Below are 22060 nucleotides of genomic sequence, written 5' to 3' on the forward strand. Positions count from 1 at the left end.
TTGTAGATTTTCTGGGTTTTTCAGTTGTTTTTGTTTTTAATTTTGTGGATTTTTTTTTCTGGGTTTTTGCATTTTTATGCATGTACTGTTTGCATATCTTAGTGCCTTGTTTTAATCGATTTTTTTTTTGTTTTGATTGATGCAGGAATATTATTGATTTAGATCTTAAATGGAATCGAAGAGTCAAGATGAAGGAATATTGTTTTTATATTGTAATTTTTTTTTTTTATGTTGGAAATTTTTTTTATGTATATTCGATTTTAGTTTTGTGTAATTTGATTAATTTAGATCTTCTAAATTGGAATTGTTGTACAATTACTTACATATTGATGAATATATGTGTTTTTATTTATATTATACATATAAATATGTTTCTGCTACACTTTAAGTGAAAAAAATGAAAAAAAAAAAAAAAAAATTTGTTTTTTAAGGGCATTATTGCCACCGGTTAACCGGTGGCAAAACTCATTAATACACAAAAAAAAAAGAGCGGGAGAGATTATTGCCACCGGTTAACCGGTGGCAATACTTGTTTTTGCCACCGGTTTTGAACCGGTGGCTTTTTAAAAAGCTAATTGCCACCCCCCAACTGATCACCGGTTCAAAACCGGTGGCATAGGGGGGTTTTGAACCGGTGGCCAATTGATATTTTCGCCTAGTGCGCAACGGTTGTCAAGTTTTCAAATGCGTTAAAGCGAATTAGATGAAAATCATCCTTATGGCTACAACAAATCGTTAGACCGTCTCTCCGAAAAAGTTGTATATTCCAGCAATGTGTGCGAGAGATGTACCACGGTGCAAGATCTTTTCAACGATCGTAGCTTTGATAAAGAAAACCCTAATTTGATTCAATTTTATGTATTTGTTAATTTAGATTTCATTTGTAGATGTCGGATGGCTTTTTATTAATGAATTGATTTGTTTCAAAAAAAAAACATATGTTATTTTAAATTTTAAAATTTGAAATGTAACTTGAAAATGAAATTTTGAATTATTTTTAGTTGAAAATAACTATATAGAGAGAACACTAAAATTATTATGGAAAGTTGAATTTTTGGAAAGAAAGAAAATTATCTATTTTTGGAGAAATGATACATTTGGTAAAGATTTTTTTCATTAATGAGTAATTTTTCATGAAGTTTTAATAAAGTTTTTATCATGTTCTTTTTGTAATGTATTTATGTTCTTTAGTAACGCATGTTCCTTGTTAAACACAAACATGTTCTTTTTCAAACACTTAAATGTTCTTTTTCAAATAGCTAATGTTCTTTCCGCCTTTCAAACACCCGGGTGCACAAACCAGGCATTAGTGTTCAAATCCATTTTCAGTCTTTTTAATGGTGTTAAAATTTAAAATTTCTTTTTTTTTTTTTTTTTTTTTAAATATCTTTTTTAAAGTTTGGGATGGTCATGACTCATGAGAATAGACCCTACATGCATGTTAGGATGGTTATAGGCTAATAATCCATTTACATTTGTCATTTTCTCATCAATTTAATTCCTTATTTCCTTTCCATTTCTTCAATAAAACAATAATAGCCAGTTAATTGCCAGAAACCATCCAAATATAAAGGAACCAAGTTCTGTAATCCAGACAAGTTATGTCATGCTAATGGGCTCGGCGATGGAGCGTCGCAACTTAACATCTTGTTATCATATCAAATGCTAAATAGTGTGAATAGTACTAGTCATCACCACCCTTTCTTAGACTTATTATGTCCTTTCTTATTAGGTTCAACACAATTTTGTCTTCTTAAAATGTGAACGGACAACACTCAACCTTATACAACTACGGAATTTTATATTGTATGGTATTTTGTACATGGTGTACATTTGCGTTATTCAACTATGAGTGATCATGGAATCTCTAGAGACTCCATCAATCGATTATAATATACACATAATTACTTATTTCTTGATGGAGGGGGTATTATTATTAAATAATTTTCATTACAAACTCGGGTGTATACTATATTAAATTTATATCCACTCCCTACATAATGCATTCAGAGGTAGGGGGAGGGGGAGGGGAAGAGGGGGATTGCCACCTCTCAAATTTCCAATGCACATTTTCAACCTTAAATATCATCAATTTTGTAATTTTTTTTTTACAAGACCAATTATGTAAGATTTATATTTATGAAAAAAGGGTTAATAATGCCCATACTGAAACCATTAAGATGTACAAAAATAGATGTCAACACCAATTTAACAAGACTTAATACAACTATTTTGTTCTTTAATTATAAAAAAAAACTTAAATTACTATTGTGAAAAGTGTTCACGTGCAAAAATTAAGGAACAAAAGAATTAAAGAAGTACATATTTGTTTATTGTCATCTCCATTTTTTGGCATAGCTCCAAATTACTCCGTAAATGATAAATTTTGAGCAACACAATTTAAATTTCTATTTTTGGTCTTGATGAACTACAAGAACATAATGCATTTTTATTTAATTACAAATAGGGGTGGATGATTATGAACCTGATACTTACCTAGGCTCTCGATCTGTATCAATCACTAAGCCACGACCTTATTGATATACTTCCTCCGTTTCTTTTTAGTTGACACGTTTGCTAATGTACAAATTCAACTATTAATTTAATTTTCGATAAACAGAAATTATAAAAAGTTGATATTTAGAATATATATATCGTGATGATTCTATTAAGATCCCACATCACTATATTTTTCATTATATATAAATCACAAAATACGGTCAAAGAGAAGTGAGTGTATAGTGCTAAAGTCAAAACGTGTCAACTAATAAAAACAGAGGTAGTAGTAAAGTAGCCGGTTTATATCCAATGATATTTTGCAATGCAAACAATTTTAAAAAGCAAGATAAAGTAGATTGACAACATACTTAGACCCAGGCCACAACTAATGGACGGAATAGAAATTATGATTCTACATCAACCACGTAAAATCTAGTGAACATTAATTTAACATGGATTTTAGCTAATTATATCAGATACTATACATGAGATTGCGTATAAAATTAGATCACTTACAATATCGTAAGTGCATTTATACACAGCATATATACTATATACCCTTGCTATCTTAATCTTAATGGCTTTCACAAACCAACATTTCCAACTCCTCTTATGTTTTTCCTTAGTCCTTGTCTTAGGGCTTTGGGCGACCAAACCCTTGGCACGTCCTCTCGACTATCACAAGGCCAGCTTGTCACTAAAAGAGAGGCACGAGCGTTGGATGGCTCAATATGGACGTGTCTACAAGGATGAGATCGAAAAGGAGAAGCGTTTCAACATATTCAAAACTAATGTTGAATACATAGATAATTTCAATGCTAATGAATCAAATAAATTATACACATTAGGTACAAACGCCTTCACGGATTTAACCACAGAGGAGCTAATAGCTACTCACACCGGTATTAAAAAACAATATATTTCCGAATCAATGTCCACAAGGACAACCCGGTTTAGGTATGAAAATCTTACCGATGATGACATCCTACCTTCAATAGATTGGAGAGAACACGGAGCCGTCATGGGGGTTAAGGACCAAGGGTTATGCGGTATGAGAATATCATTTTATTTATTTATTTAATTATTTATTTTCAAATAAATGGTCAAACTGAATCGACATCTCTCACAAGTTAAACCAGTCCAGCTCCACAGGTCATTGCCTGATAGTAGAGGGGAGATTAGGGAATCCTTCTCCCTTCTACTCTCAAGCAAATGTAGTTAATATTTATTGATTAATTACTATTTTTCTATTATATTGCTTTTTTTTTTTTGATTCATATTGTTTAAATTTACAGGAAGTTGTTGGGCATTTTCAGCAGTCGCGGCAGTAGAAGGTTTAAACAAAATCAAAACAGGACAACTGATCTCACTATCAGAGCAAGAACTTCTCGATTGTGTTAAAGATTACGGCTGTGGTGGCGGAGAGATGACAAAATCATTCACATTTATACAACAAAACAAAGGAATATCAACAGAAGCCGAGTACCCATATCAGGACACTCAGTTGCAGTGTCAAGCTCGTACTCTTGGAAGCAATGCAGTGACAATAGACGGGTTTCAAAGAGTTCCTAACGATGAGTCCGCCCTCATGAAAGCAGTTTCACAACAGCCTGTTGCGGTTTGTATTGATATTCATGGGCTTGACTTCAGACACTACAGCAATAGTATCTATAATGGGGATTGTGGCCGCGATAACATTAATCATGCTGTTACTGTGGTCGGGTATGGGAATGATACAAATGGGACTGATTATTGGGTGTTGAAGAATTCGTGGGGTGAAAGTTGGGGTGAAAATGGTTATATGAGGATTATTCGAGGTCAGAACAAATGTGGTATAACTTCATACGCTTCTTATCCTATATGATTTACCAAACCTTAGCTTGCACAAAGAATGACCAGATCATCTGTTGCTGTATCTGAGTTTTGGTCACTTTGCCAATGTTCTAAGGCCATTTTTTCTGTTGGTGTTTTATCAGGTTGTTTTATTTTTGCAAGTGTGAATGAATTTTTTTTGTTTCACCTCATTTGATGATGTGATAGCTTTATACAAATAGTGCTCTTTTTTTGAGAAATATCTTTATTAGTGAAACTTAACTCTATGAACCTATGCATTTTACATTGTTGAAGTTAAAATATTATTCCCAGCTCTATAATATGAAGAATTAAGTTCCAACAAGCTTATATATAGGTCTCAAATAAGAGAGCAAATTTATTCTTAAAGAACAACCAAACACAAGATATGAAGAATCAAGTTCTAACCTCGTTCTTTCTACTTTTAAATTAAACAACTCTCACCATTATGTAAACCGAACGCCTCCTAATATTATATGGTATACCTAAAGATGTCAAACCTACTATTTAATTACCTACTGCTCTAGCTAATTCCTGATACATAGCATTCACCCAATGCTCTTCTGACATTGCATGTTTAAAATGCTCAAGATCATGATGATATCCTGCAAGTGTAGTCAAGAAACAATGAAATTCTGCATTTATGATCTAGGTAGCCAGATTAGCAATTTGCTGATATTTTCTTGGTTAAGGTAGAACATAGGCCTTGTTTGGCAATTGGCTGCTGGCTATTGGCTGGTTTGATTATCTGGTTTGACTAGCTATTTGTATTGGCTTTTTTGTTGGCTGTTTGACTTTTTATTAGTCTAAAAACATGTTTGGTAATATTGGTTGGATGTTATTAGTAACTTAGGTAGCCAAAAGCCAAAAGCTACTCCAAGTAGCTTTTTCATTTTGGCTTAAAAGCCAGCATTTCAGCTGGCTGAAAAAGCCATTTACCAAACACAAATTTTAGATGTTTGGCCAAATGAAAAGCCAAAAGCCAAAAGCCAATCAAAAAGCCAATGAAAAGTCATTTAACAAACAAGCCCATAGTCTTTCCACTAGCTAGGTTGGTGGTTTAGAGATTTTAGTGTTATGTCTAGATCTGGTTTCGGATTCAGGTTGAGGTTCAGAGGTTGTGTCAGCTTCAGTTTCAGTGTGAGGGCTATTTTAGAGAGCAGGTTCAGGTGAGAGAAGAGGATTTAATTCATTTGTGTTGTACTTAGTGATGAGGGTAACATCACAATCATCACAAGGGTTTAAGGCTAGAGATCTTGTAGCTTAGTTTGAGATCAAGACATCTGGATAGGGAGTCATGCATTTATCAAGAGATTATTGAACTTGAAACGGAAATATAATTTCATGAAAAGTTATATATATACATCTCTTAGCTTGAAACAATTTTTTTTTTTTGTTTTCAAGTGAAGTAATCTATAGCCTTTTTGAGTTCCTAGATATCCAAAGAAAACACAAGGTACACCTCTTGAATTGGTTCAACCTTGTCTTTGACCAGTGAAGGATTAGTTGCAAAGGCTAAGAACCCAAAGACTTTCATGTGATTATAAATAGGAAGGGTTTTGAACAACATTTTATATGGTGTTTAATTTTGCAAAACAAGAGTAGGGAGTCTATTAATAATATGGCTAGCAGTCATAACACACTCACCCCAATAGGTTAATGCAAGCCTTGCTTGAAATCAGATAGCTCTAGCAACCTGAAGAACATGTCTGTGCTTTCTCTCAACTCTGACATTTTGTTGAGGTGTGTCAACACAAGATGTTTGGTGTATTATTCCCAGTTCAACAAAGAACCATCGACAATATCCATCATCAAAATCTAAGGCATATTCAGATTTAAAAAACTTGATTTTTGACTTAAAATGAGTCTGAGCATAGCTAGAAATAGATTTCAGTTGGCTAAAAGCATCAAACTTAAGTTGCAGCAAGTACACCCAAGTGTTTCTAGACAAGTCATTGTAGAGAATTTTTCAAATATCAACTTTGAACCCCACCGTGGTCATGCAGTTAAACATAGTGGCGTCTAAAGGAAAAGAAGGTAAAGATAAAAAAGTCACCAATAAGTTTTAGGAACTTGTAAACCGTTAATAAGTGTGAAGGTTATACCCCATTCACAATCACGGAAATCGCTAACTCCATAGTGGTCCGTAACCATGACTGGATATTCGGGGATAATGGTACGAATCCAACCTAAAATAGATTGAACCTGCCCTAACACAACCTCTACTGAATTCTTATGATATTCATGTGCACTTTTCGATCAACATACAATCAATAAATTAATCCTAAGCATATTTAATCAACGTTGGTTGATTATTAATGCATAAATAAATCTATTATTGACAATAATTTGAATTAAAATCATATTAGCCTAAATCAAATTATTAATTATCTTATTTAGCGTGATTTCAATTACAAATTCCCTTTAAACCTGCAAGAAAGGGCATGATAAGCAATAACAATAAATCATGAATAATCAAGCAACATATAATTGACACGACAATCATCATCATCATAATAATATCCTCAAAGTATGATTAGCAAGATCCTAGGCATGATACTAAACAGATTAATAACAAATCCTAGAATGTCACTAATAATAAAGATCAAAACTTTATCCTAAACATGATACTAGGAAAGTAATATTAGAAATATTAATTAACACCCTAAACATGATACTAGAAATCATGCATAGAAGCATCCTAACATGATACTAAAAATCATAAAAGCATCCTAACCTGATACTAGGAAAAAAGCATCCTAACATGATACTAGGAATTAAAACAATGTTCTAAGCATGATTTCTATATCAAAAGAATAGTTAAGTAATCAAACTACTTACTTTGATGGCCCGTATCTCTTTCTATCAAAACAATACACACGTTAGTAAACTTCAAGAAGCCAAAGAGAGAGAGAGAAAAAATAAGCTTTAGCTTAGAGAGAGGTTCAATGATGATTGTTGGTGACCAAGATAGTTGATGATTAAAAACGAGGTGATATGACCTCTATTTATAAGAAAAAAATGAGGGTAGAAGATCAGAAAAGAGTCAGAATATGACTCGGAGTAAAACAACAGCATCTGTCGCGACGCAATATTTCTATCGCTCGACGATACTTTTTAGAAGATATAATCTGTACGGAATCCGTCTTTCAATCAAATAGGGTTAATCGAATTTCCGTAAGTATTTTAATTTTATCAGAACTAAAATAATTGAATAACAAGTGTTTTATCCTATGTAAAATTCTAAATCTTTATCTTTTCGAAAACAGGTTAAATTAGAAGATTCTAGAAGCTTATAATAAATCCTAATGGATTTAGGACTTAAAACAACCTTCTAGAGGATTCTAAAAGCTTGTGATAAATCCTAATTGGTTTAGGAATGAGGTTAAGGTTAATGGACCCTCTACATGATCATTGGGCCGCAGATAAGGCTCGGTTTGGGATCAATTTAGTATTTTAGTCATAACTTCTTCGTTATGACTCGGATTGGGCTTATAATTTATCGTTGGAAAGCTCTTTTCAAGTCCCATCCAACTACACCATTATTGGACCCATATTATAGACCAAAATAGACTGGTTTAGATGTTTTTATAAATTGGACACGAAATGAATGATTTTCAAGGACACGTAATGAATAATTTTAATTTAAAACATTTAAGGAAAGGTTGTAAATGGTCAAGGCTTAGGAAATTCACGAGACTCTTCAACTTTTCACCTAACTCGATAATCAAAGACGTGAAAAGTACTCATCAATGGGTTTGGTTTTTGGGGAGACACAATCAGGTGTCTACAGTCATCAACTATAGTAAGAAAGTACCTGTATTTTTCTGTTGTGCACACTTTATAGGATCCTAGTTGTTCATGTGAATCAGCTCATAAGGTTTAGTAGCATGTGATTCACTCAGCCGGTATGGCAGCTTTGTAAATTTTGCCATTAGACAAGTGACACAAATTTGACTATTTTCTTGATAGTCTTTTTCATACAAGGAACGTGTTGTAATTTCCCCAGGGAAGCATGCCCAAGGTCTGTGATGCTTTGCAACAAAAGGAATTGGGTTTGTCTCTTTCTTGGCAGCAAGGCAAGTAAAAAAATTTTATTCTTAAGATATCATATCTCCACTCAATGGTTCATTAAGTACAAAGAATTTTTGGCCTTTGCTACACCTTATATCTTCTTTGGACAATATCTCTAATCATACTATGATTTCTATAGAAATTCACATCAAATTGTGAATTTTTGGTCAATTTTGGCAGTAATAGTAGATTGTACCTGATTTTTGGTACACATGAAACATTATGCAGGCTTAGAGAGTTGCATAGATCAACCTTGCTAGTGTGAGATATTGAGGGTAAAGCACTAGTAGGCAAGGTTATTTAGAGAAGACCAATAACAACTTTAGGATCTGTGAACTTGTTTAGATCATAGGTCATGTGATCTGAAGTACCTGAGTCTATTATCCAACCTGTAGGGAGAGATATTTCATGGTGACATGACACCATGCCAGAGAAGCTGTTGTCTAGCTCTTCATCATTTTTACTTCCATTTGTTATACTAGAGGATAACATGTGTCTTAGAAATTATTCGAACTGCTACTGAGTAAAGGTGATATTGCCACCTTCTAATTGTGAGAACTACATGTGCTGTAGCTGCAAATTTGAGTGTATTCTTGCTATTGTTCCAGGTTTGATTAGAAGTTATGCTCTTGCCTATAACATTGACTGGGTTCATCTTGAGTTTAAACCATCTTTTGGGAAATCCATTGAGATACCAGGACTTGTTCTGAATATTTCCTTTCTTAACCTAATGAGAATAGGTGACAGTGGTTTTCTTAGGGTTATGTCTGCTATACATAGCAGATATATCAAGATCAGCTCTAGGAAGAAACATTTCTTTGTGGCTTTCTTCTTACTGAAGCATAGAAAAAGCTGACTTGACTGTGGGTAGAGGTGTAAGCATGAGCATTTATCTACACCATAATGGTCATCAAGACCACTTAGAAATTGGAAAAGCCTACTTTGTTCATGATTTCTAGCCACTATACTCAACAGATTTTTAACTTCACCAAAGGGTTCAGATATATATCACAGGCTGAGTAGTCATTGAATCAAGTTCTTCGCACATATAGTGTAGCCATAGCAGTATAGTAAACATTAATAGGATTAGTGTTTTGTTTAAGTTTATACAAATCTTTGTTCAACTTATATTTCCTAGATCCATTAGCCATTGAAAAACATTTTCAAGTTACACTGCATCCAAGTTTCTCTCTAGCAATATTCACATAAAGCACATAATTTTAATAGTATCAGAAAGGCAAGCATGGATCCATGATATTACCATAGATTTGCAGATATCCCACTGAGAAATGTGCCTAGAACAAAACCTATCTTCTTCTTTGAGGTGAGATGAATCTCCATAGATCTTCTCTAGAATCTATAGTCTCCAACACCAGCCAACTTTTCAATAGAGATGGAGTAATAACCATCATTTGGGTGCAAATACAACACATTATTTGCATCAGTTGCCAAAATACAAAGCTCTGATTTTTAAGGCTGAAAAACAAGAAAAAGCTTTGATTTTTTTAGGAAAGGCAAGTGATGTTTATTGGGTTTTGAAGATTCAAAATATCCCAATGTTTCCCCAGTGGCTCTAATACCAAAAAAAGTTAGATAGCTTGGTGTAAGAGAATAAAGCTATTCATAGAAGAAAAACTAGAGAAGGAAGAGAAGAGGATTGATATTAGGGTGAGCAAAATATATGTTCCACTAGGATTACAAGAAAACACAGCTAAGCATAAATAGTCACTATAAGACAAAATAAAATAACCCCCTAGGCCTGATCATTACATTAAAAATAAGGCAGCAGTAATTGTACACAAACATTCCCCAGCCCTGCTACAACTCATTGTGGAAATTATTTTGGGTGTTTTTGTCCCTCGGGAGAGTTACGTCACCAAGACTGGTCCGGCGCGGTCTGTACCTGCAAAACACAGAGACTCCGGTTGATTGGAGCTCCGCCTCCGACAACCAAGTTAGAACGCGTTGGAGAAAGTAAAAAGTGCGGAAAGGTAAAAGTAAGATCCGATCTTCTTGGATTCCGAGATTAGGTGTTTTATCTAATGTGAGAGAATATAGGGTAGGCTGTAATAAATGAATTTTAGATGTCCCCAAAGTAGGGGAAATCTCCCTATTTATAGGGTCATCGGTAAATGTGCCCCTGATTAGGTCACTCTGACCTAATTCTGATGGGCTGCGCTGAATTACGGCTTTCTCGGGATTTAGGCCCTGAAGGCCGTCTTTTTTCCAGAAATCTGGGAACGCTATGTGTCAAATGGGGATAGGTCCAGTTTGGACAAATTTAGGGTTGACACGTGTCGCCATCTGATTGGCCCACGTGGCTTGGGTAAAAAAATACCCAAAACATTTTCCATTCACAAATGTGACATGGCACGCCACGTGGCATCTCTAACACGTGTCACTCTGCCACTAGTTGAATTTTAACTGTGAATTTTAACTTTTTACATTTCGGGGAAATTACGAGAATATCCTTTTCTCGCTTGGAGCTGAATACAAGTATTTCCTCTGGCTAGAGGGAGCTGTATTTACCCTTCTATAAATACAGGTTTTACCCCTTTCATTTTGGATGTTTTCAAAAAAAATTTAGAGAGATAAAGTCAAAGAAATCTAGAGAGAGAAACTTTGACCACCGTGTGTGTTAAACACAAACAGCTCCTTTTTCGCCCGTCTGCACAGCCGATTAGCAACCGCTTGTGCTATATACAAGCAAAATCAACTTCAACCCGCTTGCTGCAGCTGGTCAACGCTTTACCCCATCCAGATTTAAATTTAAAGGTATCGTCTCTACCCTCTTCATCTCATTCTTGCTTTTTTTGTTTGTATACTTTCATTCAATAAATGGACTCATCACTAACACACACGGCACAACCTAGGTCAGTAGTCAGCCGGTCTCCTAGTAAGACTGAGTCTAGGATTGGGGGTGCCAGCTCTGGGTGCATGGAGCAATTTTGTACATCCCCTAAACCGACCGTCTCTGTGTCTGTTTAGGACACAATGGCTAGAACCAAACAAACAGCCACCAGACGGCGAAGGAGAGATAATACATTGGAAGTACCATCTGATGAAGTGACCCTGGTTGAGGGGGAAGACATGCAAGTTGACTCGGGGGAGTAATCCCCGTCTAGGATCCCCAGGACCCCAAGTGATGGGATCTTGTATGAGACTAAGGGTAGAGACGGTGAGGAGGCCGTCTCCAATGCCGGGTTTGAAGAAGTTGATCCCGAAGATGGAGACGGGGAGGAAAATGCGTCTGCCTCGGGGTAAGACGGTGAAGAAGTTTCCTAGGAGAGACATGGAGGAAGTACCGCCTCTAGGTCTAGCTCCGAGGGTAGCAGTGATGCCTCCATATCCCCGCTTGAAGATAGTGAGGTGGAGGAGAGAAAAAATTAGAGTGGGAAGGCAGATCCCTTCAAAATTCACGTCTCTGCTAAAGAGAGAGTGAGTATGGAGAAGGGACTTGAAAATTTTACTCTCAAATGGCCGCTTGGTAATGGGTATAGGATCCGGGTGCTGCCTGAGTTGGGCACCATTTCCTAGAAAGATGACCAGGAAAATGCCAGCAGTTACATCGGCTGCTATGAGGCGGCATTTTTGGCTGGTCTACAGTTCCCCTTGCATGATACTGTGAAGGCCATCTTGCGGGAGTATGACTTGGGTGTTTGGCAGTTGTCCCCAAATTCATGGGTTAACATTTTGGGGTATGTCGCCGCCTGTGAGATGCAGGGTCTGCACCCCGGTTGGGAGGCATTTGCTCACATGCACTATCTTAGCCGCAACCCAGGTGGCTGGAGGGCGTGGTATACTTTGACCACCTACCCCCAGTATCAGGTGACTTTAGACAAACCGTCTAAGTGGAACAACTAGAAGCACTGGTTCTATCGGGTTTTTGCCCCCACACGGTGTGAGAACTACAAGCTCTGACGATACAATAAAAAACCTGACCTTCTGGATCAAAAATGCAAGTTCCTCGCTATCCCAGATGAGGATTATGAAAGAATCATAGAGGCGGGGTTCTTCGAACACACAACAGACACCCTCTCAACCGGGGAATTAATAAGTGTCCCAAAAAAATGGATTCCAAAACATGAGTGGTTGAGGGACGAGGCGTTCTTGTCTACCTGTGGACTTAGCAGGATGTTCACAAATCGTAGGTTTTTTACTCATCTGGCAACTTTGCCTTCCCTATTGTTGCATTGACCATCTTGTCATTCTATTGAATTGACCATTTGTCTTGTGCGGAAGAAGCTCTAAGAATGCTCCCAAACGAGAAGACTCCCAGGCGGTCGGCCGCACAGATCCGCAAAGACAAGGAGGAGAAGCAAAGGGCGGAAATAGCCGCCAAAGGTCAGGTATTCACCGTTTGGCCTATTTACTTTGAATTTCATTGTAATCTTCTACTAGAAGAAGCTCATTGCCGGCTGTATACTCATTGTACCATTGTCTTGCAGGATGTTCCTCGATCCTTCCAAACGCTCATCAAGCAGAAGCTAGAGGAGATAGCCGACAGTTCCACCAAATCTCAGAAGGTGTCGTCGACCTAGACGGCTCTTGAACTGTCGGTTGGGAAGACCCGTCTTAACATCGAGGGGAAGCGCATCAACTTGCAAGGCTTCGGCCTAGGAATAGACCTAGGCATGAAGTTTGGCGCAGCGGCGGTGCCTAAGGGGGACGAAAAGCCCAAAGTAGCTCGCAGTGTTGCCCCGGCTAGTTCTCGCATTCTGAGATCAGGTGTTTTCTCTTATGTAAGAGAATATAGGGTAGGCTGTAATAAATGAATTGTAGATGTCCCAAAGTAGGGGGGGAATCTCCCTATTTATAGGGTCATCGGTGAATGTGCCCCTGATTAAGTCATTCTAACCTAATTCTGATAGGCTGCGTTGAATTACGGCTTTCTCGGGATTTAGGCCATGAAGGCCGTCTTTTTTCCAGAAATCTGGGAACACCACGTGTCAAATGGGGATAGGTCTAGTTTGGAAAAATCCGGGATTGACATGTGTTGCCATCTGATTGGCCCACGTGGCTTGGGTAAAAATTACCCAAAACAGAAATCATTTAGGAATCTTTCTTACACATATACCCTTAATTTTAGTCTTTTTACAAGTTGGTTATTTTTTTGGGCAAAATTGGCCACAACACTCTGAAATATGGCTTAAGTGCACTGAGCACCCTAAACTATGCGTAGTAGCCAAAACACCACCAAATATGGTGTTAGGTGCGACGCGTGCCTTAAATGAAAACTTTCGGCCACTCATTTTATCAGAGGAGGTGAATCCATGTGTGCTAAGTGGATGAAACACTACATAACTGCTCTAGAGAGTGAAGATTCACCTCCTCCCGGTAAAATAAGTTGCCAGAAAATTTCATTTATGGCATTTGTTGCTCCTAACACCATAGTTGGTGGTGTTTCGGCTACTATGAAAAGTTTAGGTTCCTCAGTCCACCTAAGCCACACTTCAAGGTGTTGCGGCCTTGCTTTTTTTTTTTTCCACATAAGTATGTATGAAATGTATACTAGTATACTTATATCCTTACAGTGTGTTTGGGTAAAGAAATTGGGACGAAAAGAAGGGTAGGGAGAAATTTTCGTTTATGGCATTCATTGCTCCTAACCATAGTTGGTGATGTTTTGGCTACTACGCAAAGTTTAGGTTGCTCAGTCCACCTAACCTAAGCCACACTTCAGGGTGTTGCGACCAATTTTGCCTTTTTTTTTCCACATAAGTATGTATGAAATGTATACTAGTAAATATATATCCTTACGGTGTGTTTGGATGAAGAAATTGGGAAGAAATGAAGGGTAATGAGGTGAGGGGTTGGAAAGAGAAAGGGAGGGGAGAGAAGAATAAGAAGTTTTCCTTCCAAATCTCTCCATTATTGGAGGGATTAATTTCTTTCAATTTCATTCCTCTACTTCTCTTCCCTTTAATTCCATCCTTAATTGTTATCCAAATAAAATATACCCCATCCCCTTATCCCTTGTCCTCCATTCCCTCCATTAATTTTAGTTGTATCAAACACTAGTAGAAAAAAGGTGATTGCCACCGGTTCAAAACCCCTCAATGCCACCGGTTTTGAACCGTTGAGCATTTGAGGGGTGCCAATACTTGTATAAAAAGCCATCGGTTCAAAACCGATGGCAATACACACGTTGCCACCGGTTAACCGGTCGGAATAATAGTCACCCACTTTTAAAACAAAAATAATTCATTACTTTTGGCACCGATTAATCGGTGCCAAAAGTGCCAAAAAAATAATTTTTTTTTTTCACTTAAAATTAGCAGACAAAGATATTAAAAACATAATACAAGTATATTTAATAATCACATACATATATTCATCAAATAAATTATTACAGTATTTTACAATTTCAAAAAAAAAAAAAATAAAAAAATAAAACTGCAACATCGAATTAAAACACCAAAATCATATTCCAAAATTAACATCTTGAATCCTTTTACTATGTGATGTGTAAAACCTGCATTAAATTTGGACACCAAAATTAATAAAAACCCACAATAAATTAACATTCTGAAACCCAAAAACATTATAGAACAAAAAAAAAAAAAAAAATCTAGTAATATAGAACAAAAAAAACAAGCAGCAAGTAATATAAAAAACTGTTCGAATTCCTTAAAAAAAAAAGTTTGAAATCCAAAAACACCTACTAGAAAATCTAGTAAAATAGAACAATAAAAACATTATAAACGCAAATACAGAATTCATATTGATATTTGTTAAATAAATAAATAAATAATCTTGATATTTAATCCTCAAAACTCAAAAAAAAGAAAAAAAAAACCCAAATTAGATCTACAAGACAAGCAACAATTTAAACCACAACCAAATTAAACCACAACCACCAGCAACCAAATTAAAGCAACAATTTCGTGATCTAACATGAATAATTGAACCAAAACGCAAAGCTAAAGAACCCAGAAACACTAACCTCAAATTTCTGATTAACGAAGAAACTTGCGAGGGAGAAAGAGCTTGGTTAACGAACAACGACTGACCGACGACGAGGAAGGACGACCGACAAAGCTTCATTAATGAGAAAATTGTTGTTGATGTCGAATTTGGTGGTGGTGTTGTTGCGGCAGTGGCGGTGGTGGGCTTTGAGGGGAAAGAAGAGGAGGGCTTGGTGGTGGTGGTGTTGTTGTTGCGGAGATGAAAGAAGATCGAAGGGGACAAGAAGGAGACGAGAGAGAAGCAGGGAGGAGATCGAAGAGAGAGACGAGAGAAGGAGACATAAGGGAGAGGAAAGAGAGACAGATCGAAGGAAGGAGGAGAGAGGGGAGAGAGAAGGAGGCTAGGGTTATGGGTTTATAAAGTGGGGCTTTTTTTTTATTTTATAATTTGGCACCGGTTTGACCCTTCTCTTAAAATCCCGCTCATTTTTCCCCATTTTTCCCCACCGGATTTTAAAAATCGGTGGCCATTGCTCGGTGCCATTCTCCATTTTTCTACTAGTGAAACAATCCTTTTGTTAATTATTCATATTGAAACCTCATACTATTCCCTCACTTTCATATTAATTGACACAATCAAATTTGTCAAATATATAATTAGACGTTAACAAAATTAATCAAAATTTAACAATATTGAACTTCACATTAATATCTAACGTAGATGTTTTACATGACCAATACTATAGTCAAAATTAGTACATGAATAATACTGAAATTTTCTTTTTTTTTTTTTAAAAAAAGGAATTAGTATGTCAATTATTATAAAACAGACTGAATATTATATTTTAATATAAATATACTATTTATACATTTAGGATATTATGCTCCTAAGCGAATATTGTCCCTAATCGAGAACACAATATCATATGAGCAAGTGCAAGAGTAGTAAACTTTCTAGACTTCGAGTCTTGTGGAAATTATTTGCCGTAATCAACTATGTGTGACTTTTACACACGGTCTTTGGTCAGTTGAACCTTAAGGTTTAAGTCATTAGTCTTTTTGTCATTTTTTTACGTGATTTGGGTCGTCACTAGAACCATTTCATGGTTTTGGATGATATATGGAATTTAGTTTGTCTTAATGATTCAGTCAATAACGAAATAAAAAATAAAGGATCTTGCTAACGAACGCTTTCGAGGCGTTGGATAAACATTTAAAATATTGTCTAAAATGGTATTAATTTGGGAATGCATGACAAAATCACGAGTCGATCGGTGTAATTAATGTTAATTTTAATTTAATCTTTATACTTTTAACTACCTTATCCAAAGCCCCCGGGGCGTTCGTTAGCTTTTGCCAAAAATAAAATTATCCAGTTATTATATGATTCACTCTCATATTAAGCTTTGGAAAAATCAGTGATTATATCATCATGGTTTTATTGTAAATTACATAATTACATGTGTATCCTGAAGCAATATATATGCAATTAAATGCATCCGTCTATAATACAAAGTACTCCTTTCATCCCAAAATATCAAACATATTTACTTGTTTTAATTATTTATAAACTAAATTTAATCATTATTTTTTAGTAATATATTAAAATAACAATTTTATAAAATATATTATTTATAAGTACTAAGTTAGTATGAAGGTTTGTCTTAAAAAAAAAAGTTAGTATGAAGTTTTATAATATGAACTGTTTTTTTTACTAAAACTTTTCTTTTTTTGAGGAACGCGCACTGAACAATTTATTAGTCAACAAACTAAGTGTGTGATAGTACTAGAGAGCGATCTCTATAGGAGAATGGTTGACCCACACTTGTTCAACCCTAAATGACACTAATTTTGCGAGATGATGAGCGACAAAATTCTCAACTACTCAAAACTATCAAATTATAACTCAGCAACACATCCTGCAAGACACTAACTAAATCAGAGAAGTAAACTGCAACTTTAGAGATAAATTGTTCTCTTATATATGTGACATGTTTGATTATGTCAATTATTTTGCGACATATAATGCAGAAAAACATATACTACCATTCTCAAATTAATGGATCTTAAAGATAATATCACATATAGTAGTCCCTTCATTCTCTTATGGTTTTATCATTGAGAAAATTTAATTTTCTTTGAAAAAAAACTTTTGTAAAAAGTAAAATGAGGAAAACAATAAGGAGTGGACTGAGCTGAGCTGAGCTGATTGGAGTCTATTCTCATCTAGTGAACTGAGCTAAAATGAAATGATTGGAGTTGAAATGAAATGAAATGAACTGAACTGGTTGGAGCTGAACTGAACTAAATTGAGCTGAAATGAATATTTTATGAGAGAAGGAAATTAGGAGTTGAACTGAACTGTACTGAACTGATTAGAGCTGAATTGAACTGAAATTAAGCTGAAATGAACAGGCCCTAAGTATAAATATAAGAAATGTTAGGATTTCATTATTTTGATCTCTTTTCCATTAAACTTTTTTATATAAATTCAGTTAAAATATTTTTTTTAATCTTTATAATATATATTATTTTTTTGTTATATCTAAACAATCTAAGACAAACAGTAAATCTTAGTGGGTAAGTAGCCACATTTATTCATAAAAATAATCATTACTTGTCACGAGTAATGTGAGTAACCTTAATTATTCATGTATGTAAGTAAACTTAATTTGTTCATAGAGTATCCCTCATTTATAATACGAGTAACATTAATTATTGATAAAAATAAGTAACCATGTTTGTTCATAACTTTATAAGAGTAATCCATCTTCTTTTATTTTAACTACTAAAATATTAACTCCACTTGTTTATAACCGAACCCAATTTCCCTTATGGAAACCCTGTATATGATCATCGCCATAACCCTCATCAATTGCTTATATGTGAAGTGGTCACATCATATGGTTAGCTTAGTCACTTATAAGAATTTGTGAAGATCAAATCACGTATTAAGAAATTTTTCAAACAATATTTTCTAACAAACAGCTAAGAAATAAATTAGATAGAAGTATGTTTAGATGATTTCACGTATTATAATTTCATACAAAAGAAAAACCAAATAGAGCCTTATTATGAACACAAATTCTTCAAAAAGGCAGGTGTACGTTAATTTATTATAAGACGGGTTAAAGTTATGTTAAAAGTAGTTAAAGTTACTCTTTATACTACAAAAGTTATTATTTTTCTAAGGATTTTTTTTGTGAAAAACTACCTTATATACTTCAAATTTTTTCGAAAAACTACCTTATAAAAAAATTGTTGTAAGAAACTATATTATAAAAGCTAAAGGTTGTAAGTTGCTACCACGTGCTTAATTTAACAATGCTAGAGAATGAGTATTAGAGGTAATATGGGGGCTATAGAGAAATTGGGTGGGAAAATGAGAAAAAATGATTGAAAATGGGTCATTAAACGTCCCATTATTCAATCCAAAAATCTGGCAAAATATAGCTTCTTACAACATTAAATGCATTATAAGGTAGTTTCTACAACATCTAAGTTTTATAAGGTAGTTTCTTACAATATTTTTTTTAATAAGGTAGTTTTTCACAAAAATAGTATTGTATAAGGTAGTTTTTCACAAAAAGTTTTTTTTTTTCTAATAATAAATTTCATCTAACAAAAAAATTTATAATGTATCAGATTAATAATATTAGCCTTTAGTATGTAATGATGAATCTATACATTAAAATAAGATTCAAACCAACGACAAATTAAAAGTTACCCTTTAAGGTGTTAAAGTTACCATAAAAGTAGTTAGAGTTATTTTTAAATTGATCATCTTACAATAAAATTAATATACACCTGCCTTACACAAGACTTATTGTACTACGAATTATTATATCAACATTTCTCCTACAAAAATATCTTTCATGAATTAAATAATTAATCTCATCTATTAGCAAATTTTTAATCCCAACCATTTTAGACGCAATACAGATTGTCTTAACATCCCGTAAGTTATGGAGAATTAAGGAGCTAGGTCAACACAAGTATGTACTTAGGATTACCCTTTAATTTAAGTTACGTAGAATATATTTCCTACTATTATAACAAAATTTGCCTATAAAAGGAGGAAGCATTTCATACTGTATTATGCATAAACCAACATCCTAAAATTTTAAGAGCATATTTTATCTCATATAACATACATTATTCTTAGGCTTAGCTTCATGGCACCCTCAAACAAACACTTCCAACTCCTGTGTTTAGTCCTTACCTTAGGGTATTGGACCACCCAAGCTTCAGCTCGTCCTCTCGACCATCACAACCCTTTGTCATTGAGAGAGAGGCACGAGCAATGGATGGTTCAACATGGACGCGTCTATGAAGATGAAATTGAGAAGGAGAAGCGTTTCAACATTTTTAAAGAAAATGTTGAGCGTATTGAGAGTTTTAATGGTAACAGTTCTAATAAGTTTAACTTACGTATTAATGCGTTTGTTGATTTAACAACCGAGGAGTTTGTAGCTACTCGTACCGGTTATAAGAGGGCGTTTCATCCATCCAGCAGCTCCATGAAATCCACGTTCCAGTACAACAATCTCACTGATGTACAGCCTTCGGTAGATTGGAGATACGAAGGAGCTGTCACTCCTATAAAGGACCAAGGGCAATCATGTGGTAAGGACCAAAAGAAATATATAATTTCTAGTTTTGTTCATGCATACATTAATTTTCAATATATCACCTCTATAATGAGCTTAGTGTTGGACTGCTGGGATAAACCGACTTAATTAAAAGTATTATACTTGCATTGCATATCCTTTCTAAGGTATATTCATATACTTTTTCTGTTATTTTATTATCGCATCATATAGATTGGGTACAAGTAAGGGTATATTAGGCATTTGCAATGTGAACAGAGATATTTTGTTTCCTTAAAACGATATGGTGCAATATTTATGGAACTTTTTAAAAAGATAAGTGGTGCAATAATTAAAAAACGGATGAAGTATATTACATTATTACTTGTATCAAAGTGGTGCGTTGACAAACATAAAAATCAAAGTTATAATAGTGCAACTATTGTTGAACTGTACAATTTTAAAGTAGACTTTACCAGGATGAATTTGTTGGCATTATATTGTTCATTCAATGTATATGTAGTTTCTCCATTTCATATTATTAACACATATGTTTTGACTTTAATGGTTCACATAAGTTATTTAACGTTGGTTTGTAATCTATACTTAAAAATAAATGATAGAGTATATGATAATATTCTTGAGCCTCAACCATCAGATTAAGCTTTTGGTTGAGTTAATTGGTCCTCTAACATGGTATCAGACCCAACGTGACATAGAGGTCACGGGTTCGAATCTCATCAACCCCTCCTTTAAAGTGGAATTAATTCGCGTCGGGTATAAGGGAATCTGTGCTACATGTATTAACAAGCATGTTAAAACGTGTCAATTAAAATAAAACTGAAAAATAGCGTTTTTAACATTGTGTTAAAAAATTTCTCCAGGGTGCTGTTGGGCATTCTCTGCAGTAGCGGCAGTTGAAGGGATAAATCAAATAAGAACAAGACGGTTAATTTCGCTCTCAGAGCAGCAACTCGTAGACTGCGATCAAAACAGCAATGGATGTGATGGTGGAGACCCGGAAAGCGCCTTTGAATTCATAAAACAAAACCAAGGCATAACCATGGAGTCTCAATACCCATACCAGTCTACTCAAGGTCAATGCCAGGCTAGTACTGGTGTAGTAACCATCAATGGCTATTCAGAACTCCCACAAGATGAGAACGTCTTGATGCAAGCTGTTTCGCGACAGCCTGTCTCGGTAGGAATTGCTGCTGGCTCGTTCGAGTTCCAGCAATATGGTAGTGGAGTCTTCCAAGGATCATGTGGCTCACAGTTGGATCATGCTGTTGCTGTCGTTGGGTACGGAACCAGTTCCGATGGGACTGACTATTGGTTGTTGAAGAATTCATGGGGAACAACCTGGGGGGAGAACGGGTTTATGAGGTTATTGAGAGGAACCAATTCATGTGGAATTACCATGCATGCTTCCATTCCAACATAATTATAATTTATCGTATACACATGTTCGAGTAACGAACTAAGAACACAGGCTCTCTCTACATGAATGTAATTCACCGATATTATGTGTTTTGTTATGTTATAACTACCTTGTACTTTTAATTTGTGGTTTAGTCTACTATATGTACTTGAAATTCTGCTGATATTGTACTTGCTCAGTTGCTTTAGTCATGAAGTAATTGAAGCCTTTTATTCTATATAATTTTTATTGTTAAATGGTTTTATGTTGGAGGGCTCCCCAGTTGATCTTCATAATTAACGAACTTTGTCAATCTTTCCTGCCATGTCAGAATGTGGAGTATGCGCATAACGAGTCAGCATCCTATTCATAAGTTAATAGCTACACCTAGGCAAACAGCTATGAAACGACGCTACTTATAAGCACCTTAGCCGTTAGTGGGCTTTTAGTTTACAGTGGAAGATGAATACGAAGTAACACTACTTCATTATTTTAGCATTATTGTAGTTAGGTGGTGGTTTATACTTTATAGACCATTCAAAGATAGGTCAATTGACTTATTTTTTTATCCAACCAAGTGTGATATTTTTCAATCAAAATTTATTATTCATTGACTAATACTTTCAAAAGTCTAATACTTTGTTGGAAGACAAGATAATTTTAGTTTCTTTAGTTGCAAGATATAGTGTGAGTGAATCGACTTGTGTATGGTTGGATAA

General features: G+C 35.0%; 1 protein-coding gene and 1 pseudogene across 2 annotated transcripts; both read left to right on the plus strand.

Annotated features, from left to right (window-relative positions):
* Positions 1-2157: 2157 nt before the first annotated feature.
* Positions 2158-4481, plus strand: LOC145578139 (cysteine proteinase COT44 pseudogene; annotated as a pseudogene). Its single transcript, XR_014098846.1, has 3 exons — positions 2158-2182; positions 3042-3548; positions 3795-4481. The product of XR_014098846.1 is annotated as a cysteine proteinase COT44 pseudogene (transcript).
* LOC145578140 (senescence-specific cysteine protease SAG12-like) lies at positions 4391-21598 on the plus strand. Its single transcript, XM_081635522.1, has 4 exons — positions 4391-4475; positions 9033-9189; positions 19498-19958; positions 20806-21598. Exons 1-4 carry the CDS (start codon positions 4391-4393, stop codon positions 21363-21365), a joined length of 1263 nt encoding a protein of 420 aa, XP_081491648.1. The 3' UTR covers positions 21366-21598.
* Positions 21599-22060: the final 462 nt, after the last annotated feature.

Source organism: Chenopodium album, chromosome 14, assembly GCF_948465745.1.
Source record: "Chenopodium album chromosome 14, dcCheAlbu1.1, whole genome shotgun sequence".
Lineage (NCBI taxonomy): Eukaryota > Viridiplantae > Streptophyta > Magnoliopsida > Caryophyllales > Amaranthaceae > Chenopodium > Chenopodium album.

Coding starts and splice junctions, on each gene's coding strand:
- LOC145578140 (XM_081635522.1), top strand. CDS start 4,391: ATGACCAGATCATCTGTTGCTGTATCTGAGTTTTGGTCACTTTGCCAA. Junction 9,190..19,497: donor AGTGGTTTTCTTAGGGTTAT/GTCTGCTATACA, acceptor CATTATTCTTAG/GCTTAGCTTCATGGCACCCT. Junction 19,959..20,805: donor GGACCAAGGGCAATCATGTG/GTAAGGACCAAA, acceptor AAATTTCTCCAG/GGTGCTGTTGGGCATTCTCT.